This window comes from Bombyx mandarina, chromosome 05, assembly GCF_030267445.1.
Source record: "Bombyx mandarina strain Sakado chromosome 05, ASM3026744v2".
NCBI lineage: Eukaryota > Metazoa > Arthropoda > Insecta > Lepidoptera > Bombycidae > Bombyx > Bombyx mandarina.
The window spans coordinates 460331-480311 of record NC_143212.1 but is presented as its reverse complement, the minus strand read 5'-3'; the positions used below and the strand labels follow the sequence as shown (position 1 = coordinate 480311).

The window sequence follows — 19981 nt, the reverse complement described above, 5'->3', positions numbered from 1 at the left end:
ACACTCACAGGGACTCCGGTTATGGCTATCTGGTGCATGGAGTCATTCACGCATTTCAATACGACGAGCATGCAGTCCAAGGCCTGCTGGAGACCGGTCGTCATTGATCCGCATTCGCTGTACCGGAGTAAATCCTGAAACAACAGTACCACTTTATTTCTAGCCGTTATAGGTCCACGGGCATACGGTCTACCTGACGGTAAGTAGGCACCGCCGCTCGTGGACCGCAGCAATGTCAGGGGCAGAAGAAGAATGAAGAACATTCTTATGCAGGAATTTAGAAAGCACGTAACTTCTGGATATCATTATGAACATATTGCGAGGTCTTCCATTGAATTAATTAAAATGTTTGATTTGATTCATTTTTTTTTTCTCCGGCCTATGCTGATAGCCTTGAGAGGCTATTTCAGCTTCTCCTTGACGTGTAGATGAACTCACGAGGCTCAAGCCGGGAGCATTGCTAGCACTGGCCCTAGCAAGAGCAGTGCTTCGCAGAACCATCGGATTGGAAACGCGACCCACTGAGAAGATCAGGCGAGAAACTCAGTGGGCTGTGCCTATGGGTTAATTTACTCGCCGAGCCCTTAGTCGCAAGCGACGGTTTCGGTGGAGACGGTGACCGGATGATTCATGAATGATATTGTTATCAGTGTTAACAACAAGGATTTCTTGAAGTAAATCTTAACAATTACATTGCATCCTAACGTTTTTTTTATTCCTTAGATGGGTGAACGAGCTCACAGCCCACCTGGTGTTAAGTGGTTACTGGAGCCCATAGACATCCACAACGTAAATGCGCCACCCACCTTGAGATATAAGTTCTAAGGTCTCAGTATAGTTACAACGGTTGCCCCACCCTTCAAACCGAAACGCATTACTGCTTCATGGCAGAAATAGGCGGGACGGTGGTACCCACCCGCGCGGACTCACAAAAGGTCCACCAGTAATTACGCAAATTATAATTTTGCGGGTTTCATTTTTATTACACGATGTTATTCCTTCATCGTGGAAGTCGATCGTGAACATTTGTTGAGTTCGTATTTCATTAGAAAAATTGGTACCCGCCTGAGATTCGAACACGGATGCATCGCTCAACACGAATGCACCGGACGTCTTATCCGTTAGGCCACGACGACTTCGCCGCGAATGTCGAGTTTTATCGTCAATATAGGTATATACGAACCTTTAGCAGCAGCTGGTATTTAGTGATCCTCTGCACCGGCTTCAGGAGGTACGCGGCTAGAGGCAGCTTGTGTCCTAGCCGCAGTTGGCACGCCTGGAGGAAAAGATGCGTATCCACTAACGTCTCCCGCAACCTCTCCGATCTAGGGATGTTCTGACAGTAGTAGCTGTACAGTCTGAAGAAGGTCTCCCTCTGTTCGCGAATATAAAAAAAAAACATTAATTAAATTTTTTATTTTATTTCTTTGTTGTTTTCCCTACCTAATCTTACCTTATAGTCTAAGATCCCGCTGCAGGATTGGTGTGCTCATCGACTTTTTGTTTAAAACCAAATTTTTATGTTTATTTATAATGAAGAGAATATACAACATGTAACATATTTAACGCACACCCTCAAACACCCCAATTAGACTTTAATAGTATAAACGCTATGCATACACCAAATATTATTTATATGTGCGTTAACATTGATTATTTGTGAAATTAGTTATTCTAATTTCGTGGAAATAAAATGGTCACCGATTCACACTCCGCTGCGCACGCACACACAGACACATGTACACACTCGCCGCCGCCGCGCCGCGCCGCACAGTGGGTCGATACTGTGATTTTAGTGACTTAGGGACCAACTTTGTTTTTTTATAAATTTTTTTATGTAGATAGATAGAGCTCGTTAATCTCAATAATAATTGTTTTGGGCAAAAATTACAAAAACTTTATAGTTTGGTCAGAAAAATGTGTTTTGTGATTTTTTTGTATGGAGCGGGTCACATTAAATTAAATTCCTGCTAAGTACCGCGAGGTCCCGCTTTGAAACTTTATTTTCCTTATACCTTGTCTAGTCTACTATCATTTGATGCTATGAACACGTGCATAAAGTTGCAACTCTGCCAAATAAATGGATCGAAAAAAATTAATAAATACAAAGAATAAAAACCTTTATATTTTTTTCGTAAGTGTTTTTAAGTTAAATTTGATATGGATTAGTAAGTAAAAGCACGTAATGATACCCATAATTACATAATACCTAACAACAATACATTTAGTAGGTCTCTAATTAAGCAATCTCTCTAATTATTAGGATAGTTAACATTATTTAATGAGGATAATTAGTTAAGCAGCCATTACTGGGTAGTAGAAAATATAGTAAACATTTGTTTGTCTCTGGAAGTATAAAGTGACCATGTTTATTATATACTAACTAGTGTTCGTTTATTCGTACTACTACTAACATCTCGTGATTGTCGTTGTGATCTTGCTGTTTCCGTTATAATTGATAATTTTGTTAACAATTTAGAATTATGATTTTAAGAGCGCAACTACAGTCGCTGTCTGATAATAAAAAACTCTTTCAATTCCTACAAAATCAAATAAACGTGACCGAAGAGAAAAATGTTGAGCTCCAAAAATTCTGTACGCAATTTTGTTCAAATATAAGTGCAATATGGAAACGAAGTAGTCGCATGTTAGCACAGTTTATAAGAAAAAAATATGATTGGTTAGAATGTGCAATAAACTGGCCCGAAGGAATGATACCTGAAGCTATCAACACTGCCCATGAAAGGCTCGAGATTTCTAATACTGAAGATGTTGAAAATGTACCACTCTCAAATGTACTACAGAAGTCTCGACATCTATTTTTGCACCTCGAAAACCTTTTGAAGAACTGGGATCCAGGCAAAAACGAAGACGCATTGAACAAATTTACCAATCGCTTTCGTTATCCCCGGATGAAATGAAAGCTACTACAATTGCTAGTTTGAGAAACACTAGAAATGAAGATGTAGGAGAAATTATGAACCACTTGTCAAATCACCCTGAAGATCTAGAAAAAGTTAAGGAGTATTTAATTACAAGTAAAGTGAAAAGTAGTCCATATTCTCCCGATGAGGCAATATTAGTTTCACTTAAATGAAGTGGCAGTATATAAACCTAAGAGAAGCAGCAAGTGAAAATGGGTCTGATTTATACCCTTCTTAATATAAAATTAAGCAAGAAAAGACCAAATGTTATCCAGGGAAAGACGAGGTAATTATTACTGAAGAAGGAGCTGCTATTAAAATGCAAGCATTACTAAAATTGGCGCTATATAGGCTTTTAGATGTGATTACTTCAGATTTGGAGTCTGCAAGAGAGCTACTGCTTATAAGCAAATAGGCTTTGATAGAGCCCCAGGTCAAAGTAATTATAAACAAAAAACTGAAACAGAGTTTGATGATTCAACTATTTTCATGGTCAGTCTAGTTCCTATAAGGCTTCAGAAATTTGATGGAATAATTGTTTGGGAAAACGACCTACCCTCATCAACTTTTTATTGCCGTCCAATAATGTTTAAATTTACAAAAGAAACGCAGTCAACAGTGACAATTATAAAAGCTAGCATAACAGAAGAAATAGAAAGACTTCAGCCATCAAAAATCAAACAAGTTGAAGTTAAGCATCAATTGCACATGATGATGATAGACGGCAAAATAACCTCATATTTGTCAGAAACATTTTCTGCTGTCTGTGATATTTGCAAAGCAAAACCGTCAGTTTTTTGGAGTGACTTGCTTATCAAAGAGAAAACAATGAAGAAATATTCCAGTGTGGAATGCCATCTTTACATGCCTGGATAAGATGCATGGAGTGCTTACTTCATATCGGTAAATATAATTTTATTACTTCACAATTTTTTCATCGTATGTAGTTTCCTGTGAGATAATTTTTTAAATGACACTTTTTTTGTTTACGTCTTAACGTTTGGACTTCAAGAAATGGAGTTGCAAGGGGCGATGACAAAGAAAAAATAACAACCAGAAAAAGTGCTATACAGCAAGCGTTTAAAAAGGAATGCGGTTTACTTATAGATGTTGTCAAGCAAGGAGTAAGAACAACCAATGATGGCAATACTGCCAGAAGATTTTTCAGGGATGCAGAAGAAACAGCCCGCATAAAGGAATACGTAAAGATTTAATAGAGGTTTCACGTGATTCTTCACTCTGTTGCATCTGGAGAGCGCGTTTCAAATTTTTCCGAATTTTTTAGATATACTGCAGTATTGTATGTTAATTTATATACCTGGTATTATATATCCCTTCCAGTATCCATAAATTGTTAGCACATGGCAGTGATATACAATAATGAAGAACTTTGGTGCCATTCGTATAGGTAAACTCTCGGAAGAGGCAGCGGAAGCTCGCAATAAAGATTTTCGGAAATATACAGAGAGTTGTTATTCAATAATGAGAAGTAGAACGTCGACTAATGAGGATATTTTACAAAATCTTCTTTTTCTGACCCAAAGATCGAAAGGTGAAACAAAATATATAATATTTAGAGAGATTGCATAATTAGAGACCTACTAAATGTATTGTTGTTAGGTATTATTTAATTATGGGTATCATTACGTGCTTTTACTTACTAATCCATATCAAATTTAACTTAAAAGCACTTACGAAAAAAAATATAAAGGTTTTTATTCTATGTATTTATTAATTTTTTTCGATCCATTTATTTGGCAGAGTTGCAACTTTATGCACATGTTCATAGCATCAAATGATAGTAGACTAGACAAGGTTTATGGAAAATAAAGTTTCAAAGCGGGACCTCGCGGTACTTAGCAGGAATTTAATTTAATGTGACCCGCTCCATACAAAAAAATCACAAAACACATTTTTCTGACCAAACTATTAAGTTTTTGTAATTTTTGCCCTAAACAATTATTATTGAGATTAACGAGCTCTATCTATCTACATAAAAAAAATTATAAAAAAACAAAGTTGGTCCCTAAGTCACTAAAATCATAGAATCGACCCACTGTGCGCCGCGCCCCTTGTTGAATGCACTTTAATGACCGTTTTCGTATTTGTTGTTTTATTTTAGATAATACTGCAATGTCACTTTTCACTTTATCAAAGGCGGTTATTATCTTATTCTTTAGTTCTTCGGCACTTATTGTCTGTGTGTTATAAACTAGCGATTTAATTCGCCCCCACAAAAAAAAGTCGAGAGGCGTCAAATCAGCTGATCTAGGAGGTCACTGACCGAAAAGACAGCGAAATACGGGAGATATTTTATTTGCACTATCACTTGACCTCTTATCGATAAGGTGGACGCGCCGTGACTGACTTGTCAAAAATATTTTGTTGACTTCGTTGTTTAGATTTTTCTTTGATCACCGCCGCGCCGACGCAACCGCGTCGCATCGGGATTAGCCTGCCGTTTATTGTAAGAATATTAAGCCGACGAAAGAAAGGGATAGTAATTATTTTTGTATTACGTGGTTTTCTTTTATGTATTGTAGTGTTGCTGTGTGCCGGCGGTCGCTGTTGGTATTGTGTGCGTAGATATTTTATTTTGTAATAGACTATTAGCCTTGAAATAAGTATCAGATTTATTTAATTAAATAATATTTTTTTTTACTAATTAGATATTTCATTTTAAAAAGTCTTAATACCCTGACTTACGTTCCATTTTCGTTTCTATGAATTGTTTAGCTAGCTGTGTAGGGTGACTGTAATTTACTTAGTTTTAACTAAATTTTAGAAAAAAAATTGGTACATAAAAAACAATCAAAATCGATCCAGATTCCGATTCTGAACAAATTACTTTCAGGGTGTGCGTTAATTATGTTACATGTTGTATATTTACTAGGGTGCCTATCAAAATTTGGCCGCCATTATTTTTAATTAAATTATTTTTAATTGATTTTTGGTAAAAAATTTCGTTTATTTATTTTTTAAATAAAATAACGTCTACATCACGGTTATTAATATGAAGATTCTAAAAAATCACGGTTGCCGTTGCGCACCTGGCCGCACCTCTTTGCAGCCAAGTGTAAACAGGTATGATTTCGATAAATTTATACGTTTATAACCTATTTTCATTAATTATATGTCAAATTGAAGCTAATTTTTTTCTATTAATTATCATATAAAGTTGCTTAATTAAATCTGGCCGCAAATAAGGGTTACTGGCTGTTAAAGATAATAAATATTTAAGGTAGAGTGAAAGAGAGTTAGCGCGTAACATCATTTGTCAGACGAGGACAGCGATTGCCGGCTGTGCGACGCTTTTAAGCCATTGCGCATGCGTCGAACGTTAGTGTTCTCAACTGAACAGATGCAGCATTTTAAATACTTGAATAAAATCTAATAAAATTTTTAAATAATACTTTCACAATAAAATTTTCTTTTACTTAAGTCACCTTGGTTTAATTTTTTTATTTTTTAAATTAATATTAAATATCGACGTTCTAATTAGCAAATTATCTAACTCCATTTTAGAGAATCTTTTATTTGTACGAAAAAAACAATTACTTCAAAATTTATTATCATTTTAAAAAACCATTTAATATCATTAATATCTAATAGAGATATAATATTTAAGTTTGAATCATTCAAATAATTTGTAATTGGATTATTGCTTCATCAAAATGTTAAAAAAATCACCCTCTAAAAAATAAGGAGTTAGACAAATTGCTAACTAGACCGTCGATATATCAAATCAATATTAATTTTTTGTTGTAATTTTTAAATTTGTCATTTTGAAAAAAATTATATATTTTTTGGAGTATTTATTATAAGTCGTCTCTATTACTCCCCGGTGGTTGAGAACACTAACGTTCGACGCATGCGCAATGGCTTAAAAGCGTCGCACAGCCGGCAATCGCTGTCCTCGTCTGACAAATGATGTTACGCGCTAACTCTCTTTCACTCTACCTTAAATATTTATTATCTTTAACAGCCAGTAACCCTTATTTGCGGCCAGATTTAATTAAACAACTTTATATGATAATTAATAGAAAAAAATTAGCTTCAATTTGACATATAATTAATGAAAATAGGTTATAAACGTATAAATTTATCGAAATCATACCTGTTTACACCTGGCTGGAAAGAGGTGCGGCCAGGTGCGCAACGGCAACCGTGATTTTTTAGAATCTTCATATATTAATTACCGTGATGTAGACGTTATTTTATTTAAAAAATAAATAAACGAAATTTTTTACCAAAAATCAATTAAAAATAATTTAATTAAAAATAATGGCGGCCAAATTTTGATAGGCACCCTAGTAAATATATATTCTCTTCATTATAAATAAACATAAAAATTTGGTTTTAAACAAAAAGTCGATGAGCACACCAATCCTGCAGCGGGATCTCGTACTTATTACCTTACCTTCTTAACCTTACCTGGGTTTATGGTAAATAATTTTTGCTTAGTTGTATGGACGTAGACGACAACGTAAATGCCAGCTTTTACAGTATATATAGTACTAGAGGTCCCGTAGTAATCGAAATTCGACTATAATTGGAATTGAGTGGAAAGTTTGTACACTATTATGATTGTATTTTATACTTCTATAATCACAAATTTCGCCAAGACTACACTATAAAAAATATTAACAAAGACAAATAATATTTAATCTATTCTCAATTTGACAACAGACGTCAAGAACAAAAGTTTGACAATAAATAGTATGCTTGCGTGTGTGCGTCAAATACATGGTATGTAGTGTGTGTAATGTTTTCTTTATTGATTTAATGTATCTTTTGTGCATTATTTTAAAAAAATATTAGCATTGTGCACTTTTCTCTATATTCTCTATAAGTGTGAAAAATTTCATACTCCTCCGTCCGCGCAATTTTCGTAAAAAGGGATACAAAGTTTTTGCTTCACGTATTAATATATAGATTTCTTAGTACTACAATACATGCATAGAATATATTAAACATTGGTACGTTAAATATGCCTAATAATTTTCTCCTACTAGCAAATCACACGAATCACGTATTTAAGGCGATAAACTTAGTGAACATTAATTTTAGTAATCAAATTATTTTATTTTATTTACCTACATAATTGAAAACAAAATATCCTTATTCAATGGCCCAAGTTAGGATTTTCTACTGCGTTACGGATACCAGATGTACATGCAAGTACAAGTATACTAAAGCACCGAATACAAAATCTTCTACAAAGATACTTAGTATGACTAAAAATTTATCAAGCAAGCAATGATTGTAATCTTATTTTTGTTGAGTACGTAAAAATAGGTGTATGAATAAGTTTATGGAAATGACAAAAGACATATTGAATAACGCTACTCTCCTTGAAACGTTAAGATCAAATTCTCAATCGTTTATTCGTAACCTTCAAACTGCAACCCACGAATGCTTGGTCGCAGAAATAAGCACTGTTAATGTTTGTGCTGATTCAAAGTAGGTACGTCTTATTCATTCACCGTGGAAGTCTTTCGTGTTACAAAAATCATGGGACTCGGTACGAATATATACGTTCATCCAACCTCAAATAAGGATTCCCTCTATTATGGGTGCCACAGAACGACCAATACACTTTTAAATATATCGACGCTTGAAAGGCAAACGTGACTAAGCGACAATAACTGCTTTGTACATAAATGACAGGCAATAACCATATTCGATACGCAAAAAAATATATTTCTAGGTCTATTAAAATTATTTCAATCCTACAGCTAGATTCGTTAAAATATTTTTTTTTCAGGTATTTCAACTTTAAATTAGTCTACTGTAAAGTTCACGCATTGTCGCTTAGTCACGTTTGCCTTTCAAGCGTCGATATACACATATAGATAATAAACAGACCTAGAGCAAACAGACCTGTTCATCACACGAATGTTTGCCCGATGTGGGGAACGAATCGAACCCATGACTCTTGGTGTAACAGTTATGTGCGCTAACTACTGCTCCACCGAGTCAGCCGAGCCGAGCGTTATATTCGTTAGGCAATTTAAGGAATTAGTTCTGAATATTGTTGTTCATTTGCTTACCTTCTCAACAAAACACAAAGCGACAAGTTCCGTAGCGGAAATGCATCGCTCCAGGTCCTTGAGGAAGACATCCTGGTGGAATGTGAAGAGTTCGTGCAGATTACCGAACAACACATCCGCCTGTCCGACCAGCGTCGGCGGCAGGAGATGCTGGTTCTCCGGCTTCTCGATTTCTTCTTTATACCCCTGTAATTGAATCGAAGAGTTTTCGTTTTTTGAAATTAAATCGTTTAATTACTAAAACTATTTTTCAGTCGACATTGATCACAAGGTTGGAAAGTATCCGAAACATGGGAAATAATATTATGGATAATAATATATTATACACATATAATAATAATAATATGTAATAGCAGTAAAGAACGCGTGATTAAACTGTAATAGCAGTTTGAAGTTGTTTATTAAGTATATTTATTAATTTGGCTTTGATAACATTAAAGAATTTGCAATCGTTAACAGCCATTATTTTCTGAAATATAACAACGTCCATCGAATACAAATTAATTAATTGCTAATAAATTTTACAGTAAATGTCTCGACAAGCAAGAATAATTTACCGAATTTATCAAGGATGAGCACTGGCTGATAGTTTCACACCACTGTTCCAACCTTCGGTCATAGTCCTTGTATATCGCTTGTAAGCATTCGCATTCCGATCCCGAAGTTTTATCAACTTTCCAAAATATAGTTTTCTTCTTGAAGTTATCTAGCGTTGCTGTGCAGTTCCCAAAGGTTTGGTTTCGGCTTAGACTCTGCGTCTTCCTTTGTAATGTACTTTTATGGTTTCTTCTGTTACTCCTGGTATCATATGCGTGCGTATAATGGTTATCAGTCAGATATTTCAAGCATTTATCAGGAATACCACACGAAACAGTTGAATGTAAGCTTTGTAAGTCGCTAGTACTTTTGTTACTTGATGATTCACCACTACACCCATGACCACAATGGTATTGGATCGTAAAGTTCCATTCTTTGATTATTTTCTTGTAATCGTGAAGGATCTTTGACAGAACATCTTCGGGTTTACCATTGGTCATTGCATCTCTTAACTCCGTGCAACTGGTCGATTTCAATTGCGAATCCTTAGAGAACGACGTATCCGTTGAGTAATCTGGCGTTGAAATGTGTACGTCTTCTTCATTACAACCGTAAATTGGATTCTTTACGTATTCCGGAATGTCAACCACGGTCGCCGCTGTCGTTAAGGACTCCGCCGCGGTGTCCTCAGAGGCGGTCACGATATCGGAATCCGGTAAATAGATTATTTTCTCCTCAGTCTTCTCCGAATTCTCGTAGCCCGGTAACGGCATACCGTAAAAGAAATTTCCCGTAAACGGTTCCATTCGTACCGGTTTTATGTTACGTGGATTGAATTTAATTCGCGTATTCTTTGTCACGTCACTGGCAGTCTTCTTGCACTTGTTACGATTCATCTCGTTCTCAAACAACGTCAACTGATTAGCGTAATCACTGAACAGCGTCGAATCGGAAGCGGACCTTCTGAGGCGTGTCTTCTTCCGCGTTGTTGGGTTTTCATTTTTTTTGTAGTACCACGAGTAAGACGTTCCGACGCTGAGATTGAGCGAAGACTTGTGCAGGTCGTATTTCCCGTGTTTCATGGTGCAGAGTGTGGTGAAGCACAGATAGCAGCCGATTGACTGGGATGGCGTGCGGCCGTGAAGCGAACCGCGAGCCTCTTGTTCCGCTCGGGAGCGCATCGCATTTCGATCACGATACATGCGTCGCACTAGATAGGTGCAGCGATATAAAACTGTCAGTTTAAGTCGTTATTGCTCACTGCTATCGGGACGGCAGTAACTCGACGGAGCAGTAACTCGAACACGCAACAGAAATATGGTAGTGGCACGTTTGGGTTTTAGAGCGCGGCGAGGGCACATAGACATTGCAACCGATCTAGCGTAACGACGATGCGTACATACCTATATACGCATCATAAGCTTTATTAAATTTCGATTCGGATCAATGTTATCATTTTAAGCAAATTACGAGCATGAAACACTGTCTGTTTCAGTAGTACCCTATGACCAATTTCACTTTCTAAACGGAATACATTAGTGGTTAGTGAAAGCGTCTGTCGGATTCAATGCGGTGCAACGCACGTGTTTTTTTGTTTATGGTTTTGTGCCCTAACGTGATTCGAAAATTTTCGATTATAAAATTTTATTATATTCTAAACTCATTTAGTTCAATTAAAAAAAAAAAAAACAGAATGTTAAATTTATTTTTCCGATTTCAGTCTTTATTCATATTTACAAAGGGACTTCTTACAGAGAGACTACTTACAGAAAGACTACTTACAGAGAGTATAGATCCGAGTTCTTGCACGTATACTTTCTCGGTCTGCATTAGTTCAGCTAGAACGTGTCCGCGACGAGACCGTCGAACATCCGAGTCGTCACCGCCGGAACTCTCCGAACCACCAGATGTTTCCATCTTGAAGGGGAACACACAAATATGTAAATTTAATATAATTTTAGCTTTAAGAAATTTACTGTATTCTCATCATTAGAGTGCACCTGGTTGCATGTTAACCAAAATTTGTTTTCTTTAAAAAAGGTGCACATTACATTTTATTCAACACGTGAACAAAATTCATAGCGTTTCATCTCTTAAGATAGTTAATTCCGGTCACCGTCCTCGTCGAACCCGTCGCTTGCGACGAAGGGCTTGACGAGTGAATTAACCCATAGACACAGCCCACTGAGTTTCTCGCCGGATCTTCTCAGTAGGTCGCGTTTCCAATCCGGTGGTAGATTTTGTTAAGCACTGCTCTTGCTAGAGCCAGTGTTAGCAACACTCCGGTTTGAGGTTACTGGTGGTAGGACCTATTGTGAGTCCGCACGGGTAGGTACCACCGCCCTGCCTATTTCTGCCGTGAAGCAGTAATGCGTTTCGGTTTGAAGGGTGGGGTAGCCGTTGTAACTATACTGAGACCTTAGAACTTATATCTCAAGGTGGGTGGCGCATTTACGTTGTAGATGTCTATGGGCTCCAGTAACCACTTAACACCAGGTGGGCTGTGAGCTCGTCCACCCATCTAAGCAATAAAAAAAAAAAAAAGCCCCGTGAGCTCTTCTACATGTTAGGGCGAAGCTGAAATAGCCTCTCAAGGCTATCAGAATAGGTAGCGGAAAAAAGTTAATAACGCAGCAGCTAGTACGTGATACTTAGTTAAAATAAAAACACTACAAATATAACTTAGACTATAATTTTTTTATAACGTGTTTTTAAGTTTGAACAATATACCCCTAGAAGTAATAAATAACTGTTTGTCTGTTGTAAACGGCACACGTGTTTTTTATTTACAAGACGGACTAGTGATAATATATTGTCACTAGAATACTCACAGGTTTATGATGCTCAGTTAAATCCTTAACAATTTTATAGCTCGTTTTTAACATAACGTTGATTGTATTCATAGTAAAATCATGAATCAAAATTTTAGAGACACAAATCATAGAATTCACCATAACTATGTTCACATCACAATTTACCGTGGACTTCATTAACTACTATCTATTTTTTGTTTGATTCAAAATCTCCTATTATAACGCAGCACATGTTGTACCTCCAAGTGTACGTAAGAATAAGAAAGAACTAAGGAGCTGCTTCGGGGATGCGAAGGGGCCGAGAGAATACGTTGGTCCCATAAAAAGCTGTTGCCTCCATTCCAATGCAACGGGCATGGCCGATGCTCTACTTTATTTACACCCGTCGTCGCGTCGGCGCACAGTGGGTCGATACTATGATTTTAGTGACTTAGGGACCAACTTTGTTTTTTAAGATTTTTCTTCACGTAGATAGATAGAGCTCGTTAATCTCAATAATAATTGTTTTGGGCAAAAATTACAAAAACTTTATAGTTTGGTCAGAAAAATGTGTTTTATGATTTTTTTGTATGGAGCGGGTCACATTAAATTAAATTCCTGCTAAGTACCGTGAGTTCCCGCTTTGAAACTTTATTTTTCTTACACCTTGTCTAGTCTACTATCATTTGGTGCTATGAACATGTGCATAAAGTTGCAACTCTGCCAAATAAATGGATCGAAAAAAATGAATAAATACATAGAATAAAAACCTTTATTTTTATTTTCGTAAGTGCTTTTAAGTTAAATTTGATATGGATTAGTAAGTACAAGCACGCAACAATACCCATAATTACATAATACCTAACAAAAATACATTTAGTAGGTCTCTAATTTTCAATCTCTGTAATTATTAGGATAGTTAACATTAGTTACTGAGGATAATTAGTTAAGCAGCCATTACTGGGTAGTAGAAAATATAGTACACATTTGTGTCTCTCTGGAAGTATAAAGTGACCATATTTATTATATACTAACTAGTGTTCGTTTATTCGTACTACTACTAACATCTTGTGATTGTCGTCGTGATCTTCCTTTTTCCGTTATAATGGATAATTTTATTAACAATTTAGGATTATTTATGATTTTAAGAGAGCAACTACAGTCGCTGTCTGATAATAAAAAACTTTCAATTCCTACAAAATCAAATGAACGTGACCGAAGAGAAAAGTGTTGAGCCCCAAAAATTCTGTACGCACTTTTGTTCAAATATAAGTGCAATATGGAAACGAAGTAGTCGCATGTTAGCACAGTTTATAAGAAAAAAATGTGATTAGTTCGAATGTGCAATAAACTGGCCCGAAGGCATGATACCTGAAGATATCAACACTGTACACGAAAGGCTCGAGATTTCTAATACTGAAGATGTTGAAAATGTACCACGCTCTAATGTACTACAGAAGCCTCGACATCTACTTTTACACCTCGAAAACCTTTTGAAGAATTGGGATCCAGGCACATTGAACAAATTTACCAATCGCTTTCGTTAACCCCGGATTAAATGAAAGCTACTACAGTTGCTAGTTTGAGAAACACTGGAAATGAAGATGTAGGAGAAATAATGAACCATTTGTCAAATCACCCCGAAGATCTAGAAAAAGTTAAGGAGTGTTTAAGTACAAGTAAAGTGAAAAGTAGTACATATTCTCCCGATAAGGCACTATTAGTTTCACTTAAATTAAGTAAGTGGCAGTATATAAATCTAAGAGAAGCAGCAAATGAAAATGGGTCCGATTTATACCCTTCTTAATATAAAATTAAGCAAGAAAAGACCAAATGTTATCCAGGGAAAGACGAGGTAGTTATTAATGATGAAAGAGCTGCTATTAAAATGCAAGCATTACTAAGCTTGGCAGTATATAGGCTTTTAGATGTGATTACTTCGGATTTCGACTCGGCAAGAGAGCTACTGCTTATAAGCAAATAGGCTTTGATAGAGCCCCAGGTCAAAGTAATTATAAACAAAAGACTGAAACAGAGTTTGATGATTCATCTATTTTCTTGACCAGTCTAGTTCCTATAAGGCTTCAGAAATTTGATGGAACAATTGTTTGTGAAAACGACCTACCCTCATCAACTTTTTGTTGCCGTCCAATAATGTTTAAATTTATAAAAGAAACGCAGTCAACAGTGGCAATTATAAAAGCTAGCATAACAGAAGACATAGAAAGACTTCAGCCATCAAAAATCAAACAAGTTGAAGTTAAGCATCAATTGCACATGACGATGATAGACGGCAAAATAACCTCATATTTGTCAGAAACATTTTCTGCTGTCTGTGATATTTGCAAAGCAAAACCGTCAGACTTTTTTGGAGTCACTTGCTTATCAAAGAGAAAATAACGAAGGAATATTCCAGTATGGAATGCCATCTTTACATGCCTGGATAAGACGCATGGAGTGCTTACTTCAAATCGGTAAATATAATTTTATTACTTCACAATTTTTTCATCCTATGTAGTTTCCTGTGAGATTATTTTTTAAATGACATTTTTTTGTTTGCGTCTTTTCGTTTGGACTTCAAGAAATGGAGTTGCAAGGGGAGATGACTAAGAAAAAATATCAATCAGAAAGAGCGCTATACCTTAAGCGTTTAAAAAGGAATACGGTTTACTTATAGATGTTGTCAAGCAAGAAGCAGGAACAACCAATGATGGCAATACTGCCAGAAGATTTTTCAGGAATGCTGAAGGAACAGCCCGCATAACAGGAATACGTAAAGATTTAATAGAGAGGTTTCACGTGATTCTTCAGACTGTTGCATCTGGAGAGCGCGTGGACCTTTCCAATTTTTCCGAGTTTTGTAGATATACTGCAGAATTGTATATTAATTTATATCCCTAGTATTATATGCCTTCCAGTATCCATAAATTGTTGGCACATGGTAGTGATATACAATAATAAAAAGCTTTGCCTTTCGTGCCATTCCTATAGGTAAACTGTCGGAAGAGGCAGCGGAAGCTCGCAATAAAGATTTTCGGAAATATACAGAGAGTTGTTATTTTAGAAAGATAAGTAGACTGCCGACTAATGAGGATATTTTACACAATCTTCTTTTGTCTTCTGATCTAAAGATCGAATGGTGAAACAAAATATATAATACTTAGAGAGATTGATTAATTAAGACCTACTAAATGTATTTTTGTTAGGTATTATGTAATTATGGGTATTGTTGCGTGCTTGTACTTACTAATCCATATCAAATTTAACTTAAAAGGACTTACGAAAATAAAAATAAAGGTTTTTACTCTATGTATTTTTTCATTTTTTTCGATCCATTTATTTGGCAGAGTTGCAACTTTATGCACATGTTCATAGCATCAAATGATAGTAGACTAGACAAGGTGTAAGAAAAATAAAGTTTCAAAGCGGGACCTCACGGTACTTAGCAGGAATTTAATTTAATGTGACCCGCTCCATACAAAAAAAACACAAAACACATTTTTCTGACCAAACTATAAAGTTTTTGTAATTTTTGCCCAAAACAATTATTATTGAGATTAACGAGCTCTATCTATCTACGTAAAAAAATTTGTTAAAAAACAAAGTTGGTCCCTAAGTCACTCAAATCATAGTATCGACCCACTGTGCGCCGTATGCATTATAGATGTGTGCGGCTACACACACACTACAAAAAAATACTGTAGATAGCTGTGTGAGTATCACCTGCTGTAGTTCAGAGTATTCTCTATAGTCCATTCGAAGCTGTTGATATTTTTCTCATGCGGTACATTGTTCAAGGTTTCGTCTTCGTTCTCTGAACATCTGTTACGTTTTCATTGTGTAGAAACGTAACAGACTAATGTAATTTGGGCACGCGCTAGGGCATCAATGTGGCAGTGTGGGAATATGTTTTTTTTTTACCACAGTAAATTCAAGGAAACGAACGTTGACTAGAGGTAGAAAAATGTAACAATAAGTTCATAATAAATTATACTATATTGGGATACATTTTGTCTCTGATAACATCACTACATAGTATAAAACAAAGTCGCTTTCTCTGTCCCTATATCCCTATGCATGCTTAAATCTTTAAAACTACGCAACGGATTTTGATGCGGTTTTTTTAATAGATAGAGTGATTGAAGAGAAAGGTTTATATGTATAATAACATCCATTACATAGTGGAGAAATCAATAATAAATTACAGTTTTTGAAGCGAGGGCGGGTCGCTAGTATAGGTACGATAAATTTCCTGTTTTTTCTTTCTACATATATTTGTGGGTTAATTAAAAGGCTTCGAAGATTTGAAATTGTATAAACAAAAACAGCGCTATAAGTTAGTAAATAGTATTGGCACTAATAAAAATGATTTAGAAATGGTTTTCATGCCTAATACACGATCCGCCACGATAGGCGTAAGAGTTCTGACATACTAAATAAAAATTCTTGCTCATTGAAATTTGATTCAAATTTTATTCAAACGCGCATGCGACGTACCTACTAATGCAACACAAATGTAATTATTAAACATAAAAAATGCTAAAACGTAACTTTCACGTGGCATCAAATAAAAATGAGTCGTACATGCGATCATTTTTTATGTAGGTATTGAATATGTATATTGTTGACATATTGTATTAAATATTACCACAGACATTATTGTGAATTGTGAAGTTTATTACAATGGAATATATAGTTAATCGGTAACACAAGTAAATAAAATTAAGCGGGACACAGCTAACTTTCATATTTATAAAATAAATAGTCGATTTAGGAAAATTCACACTATATACAGCACTTAGTCAATGAAGAAACTTTACCTTCGCCGAAACGACAAAAGTCTATTACTGTAATGTATTAGAGCATATAACAGTACAGTGTAGTCATTCATTATTTGTAAGCCCGCAATCCGGTCACCGTCCTCTTTCGAACCCGTCGCTTGCGACGAAGGGCTCGACGAGCGAATTAACCCATAGACACAGCCCACTGAGTTTGCGTTTCCGATCCGGTGGTAGATTCTACGAAGCACTGCTCTTGCTAGGGTCAGTGTTAGCAACACTCCGGTTTGAGCCCCGTGGGCTCACCTACTAGTTAAGGTTACGCTGAAATAGCCTCTCAAAGCTATCAGCTTAGGTAAGAAAAAAAAAAGCCCGCAATGAAATGCGAAATCATTTGGTGTATCGCAGGATTGGCGGTTTACAAAGACAATAAAAAAACCGGTGTAAACGTTTAACAACTAGTGATCTGATCATCCGGGATTTGTGTTTAATAAAATAATACATTCATTTTGCGCGATAAATTGCCATTGCTGTCGGCGTTCGAGCACTTTTGCGTGATTCATGCATAATATGACAAATGAAATATAGGCCAGACATGTATTGCTAAATAAAGCATAAAATACTTTTAGAAAAAGATACAGTTGCGATTCCAACGTGCGGTTTTGGCGGTGTTGAATAAATACAGTTTTATTTTTAAAACCAATGACGTGCGTTTAGCCATATATTTTTATTAGATAACTAGCGACCCGCCCTCGCTTCGCTTCGGAAACATTAAAACACACATGAAACCAAAAAAAAAAATTAAAAATAAAATAAAAAAAGTAGCCTATGTTCATCAGGGACAATGTCGGCTTCTAATGGAAAAATATTTTTTCAAATCGGTCCAGTAGTTTCGGAGCCTATTCGAAACAAACAAACAAACAAATCTTTCCTCTTTATAATATTAGTATAGATATAGATTTTATGTAATGTTAATAGATGAGAACAGTAGTAATTTGAAAGTACCAATACTTAGTAAATACGCAATATAGTATTATATCGTGTTAATTGGTGTAAATAGGGCTTAAAACTGTGTTTTCAGAAAATATAATTATTCCATGTAAAAAAATATAAACTTACTTATGAACTTGATAAAATTATCGTAGGCACATATGTATATAAATCTACAAATTAAGTTGTTTTTTTAGGATTATGGAGGGTAGGAAGCAATACTTCTGCAATACGATATGAAAGTAGAAGGTAGCGTGAGCAAGGGGCGTCCTGAAAAGACTTGGTTGAACTGTGTGAAAGAGGATATGCAAGAGAACGGTGTGAATGCACAGTTGAGGTATGATAATCCTGAATATAAAAAGAGAACATGCTGCGCCGTCCCCACATAGGCGGGGTAACGGCAAGAAGAACGCGAAAAAGAAATAATACTTTTCTATTTTGTGAATATCAAACACAAATGAAAATAAATAATAAAGGTTCCAGAAGATATCCATATTACCACAATATGTTTAATATAACGTTGTATTTTTTTTAAATTGACTTTTAAATTTTAGTAATGTAAGTAGTATAAGCCGCTGTTTCGATGTTAATCCACCCCTTTATAGGTATTTACTTACATTTAAATTTACTTAAGAGATTTTTGAAAGGTCTTTAATATAAATTGTTAAACGAGCGGTTGTCATTTTGATTAATGCTCGTTCAAAGTAATTATGACATTAAAACAAATGAATACATCAAATTTCCAATTACGTCACCAGAATCACGAATAAATATTTGTAATCAACATTCCGAAATTTCATTTCCTCAATAAACAAAAACCTCCGTTTGCATGAAGCTAACGACTCGACTTTTACAAATCGCACATAATTAAAACGACGAGTTACGTTTGAGATGTTTTTTTTTTTCGTATTGCGCAATGAGCTTCATGTTAGAATTCGTGAGAACGATCGAGGTATTGCACGCATATCATAACTAACATGAAATATACTAGTATTTCGTTAGGATTACCTGTCAACGAGCATAATATATTTTCAAACGTGGCCGAAAGGTCTCAAGATACCAGGCCATAAACTCAAAAAAAAAAATTTCAAACGACACAAATTGTTGCAGTTTACTATATAGTCTGTGGTTGCAAAAGTGGGTCCCTATATATTATGGTACCCGGAAAGTCCCATTCAGTTGCTGACATTCAATTGAAGCGGTTAATTATTTTGAAGAGGTTAGAAACGTAGTATTCAATTAATTGACAATGGACGCTCGCGCCTAACCGCTGCTGAGGACTTTCCTCAGACGTCAAACAAGGACATATCAATAATTATAAATAAGATGTATTTGATTTATGAATGGTTATGAAAGAAAATATGAAACGATTTTTTTTTTTAAACTCATTTCAAAAAATAAATGCAAATTATAATCGGGTACGTCTCAAATCTGTCGTCACTGTTAAAATAGAAGGTATCACAAATGCAAGAAGTTCAGCTGTTATAGAAGAAAATTGTAGATTTCCCAAAATTGCGATCAATTTATATGTAGGTTATGTAGAAGTAGGATCGAGTCACCGTCCTCGTCGAAGCGACTTAACCCACAGACACAGCCCTCTGAGTTTCCCGCCGGATCTTCTCAGTTGGTCGCGATTCCGATCCGGTGGTAGATTCTGCGAAGCACTGCTCTTGCTAGGGCTAGTGTTAGCTAGTACTCTTAGGTTTAATCCCGTGAGCTCATCTACCCGTCCGGGCATAGCTGGAATAGCCTCTTAGGCTACCAGCTTATAGGTAGGAAAAAAAATAAGATCGAGGGTAAGTATACTATAAGAATAAAATCTGTTAAGCATACAACAAAAATCCCGTACAATAGGCACTCAAACTATTTTAAATTTGCACATCCATCGGTTTCAGCTGTGCTGTGCG

At 35.7% G+C, this 19981-nt stretch overlaps 1 protein-coding gene and 1 long non-coding RNA gene across 11 annotated transcripts in view; one reads left to right on the top strand and one right to left on the bottom strand.

The window, feature by feature from the left end:
• LOC114244850 (guanine nucleotide exchange factor DBS) overlaps nucleotides 1-19981 on the bottom strand; it is a 117559-nt gene that overhangs the window by 9886 nt on the left and 87692 nt on the right. For all 10 annotated transcript variants that reach the window (XR_016323056.1, XR_016323058.1, XR_016323057.1 and 7 more), the window contains exons 12-15: nucleotides 11297-11431; nucleotides 8978-9163; nucleotides 1184-1375; nucleotides 9-134 (exon numbers count right to left, since the gene is read on the bottom strand). Coding sequence is in view for 7 of the 10 variants with exons in the window: in XM_028176764.2 (XP_028032565.2) it covers nucleotides 9-134; nucleotides 1184-1375; nucleotides 8978-9163; nucleotides 11297-11431 (639 nt within the window). In the remaining 3 variants the exon portion in view is untranslated. The remainder of the gene's footprint in view (nucleotides 1-8; nucleotides 135-1183; nucleotides 1376-8977; nucleotides 9164-11296; nucleotides 11432-19981) is intronic.
• Nucleotides 2386-4384, top strand: LOC149502880 (uncharacterized). The gene is made up of 2 exons (XR_016323062.1): nucleotides 2386-3827; nucleotides 3937-4384. It is a non-coding gene; the product is annotated as an uncharacterized LOC149502880 (long non-coding RNA).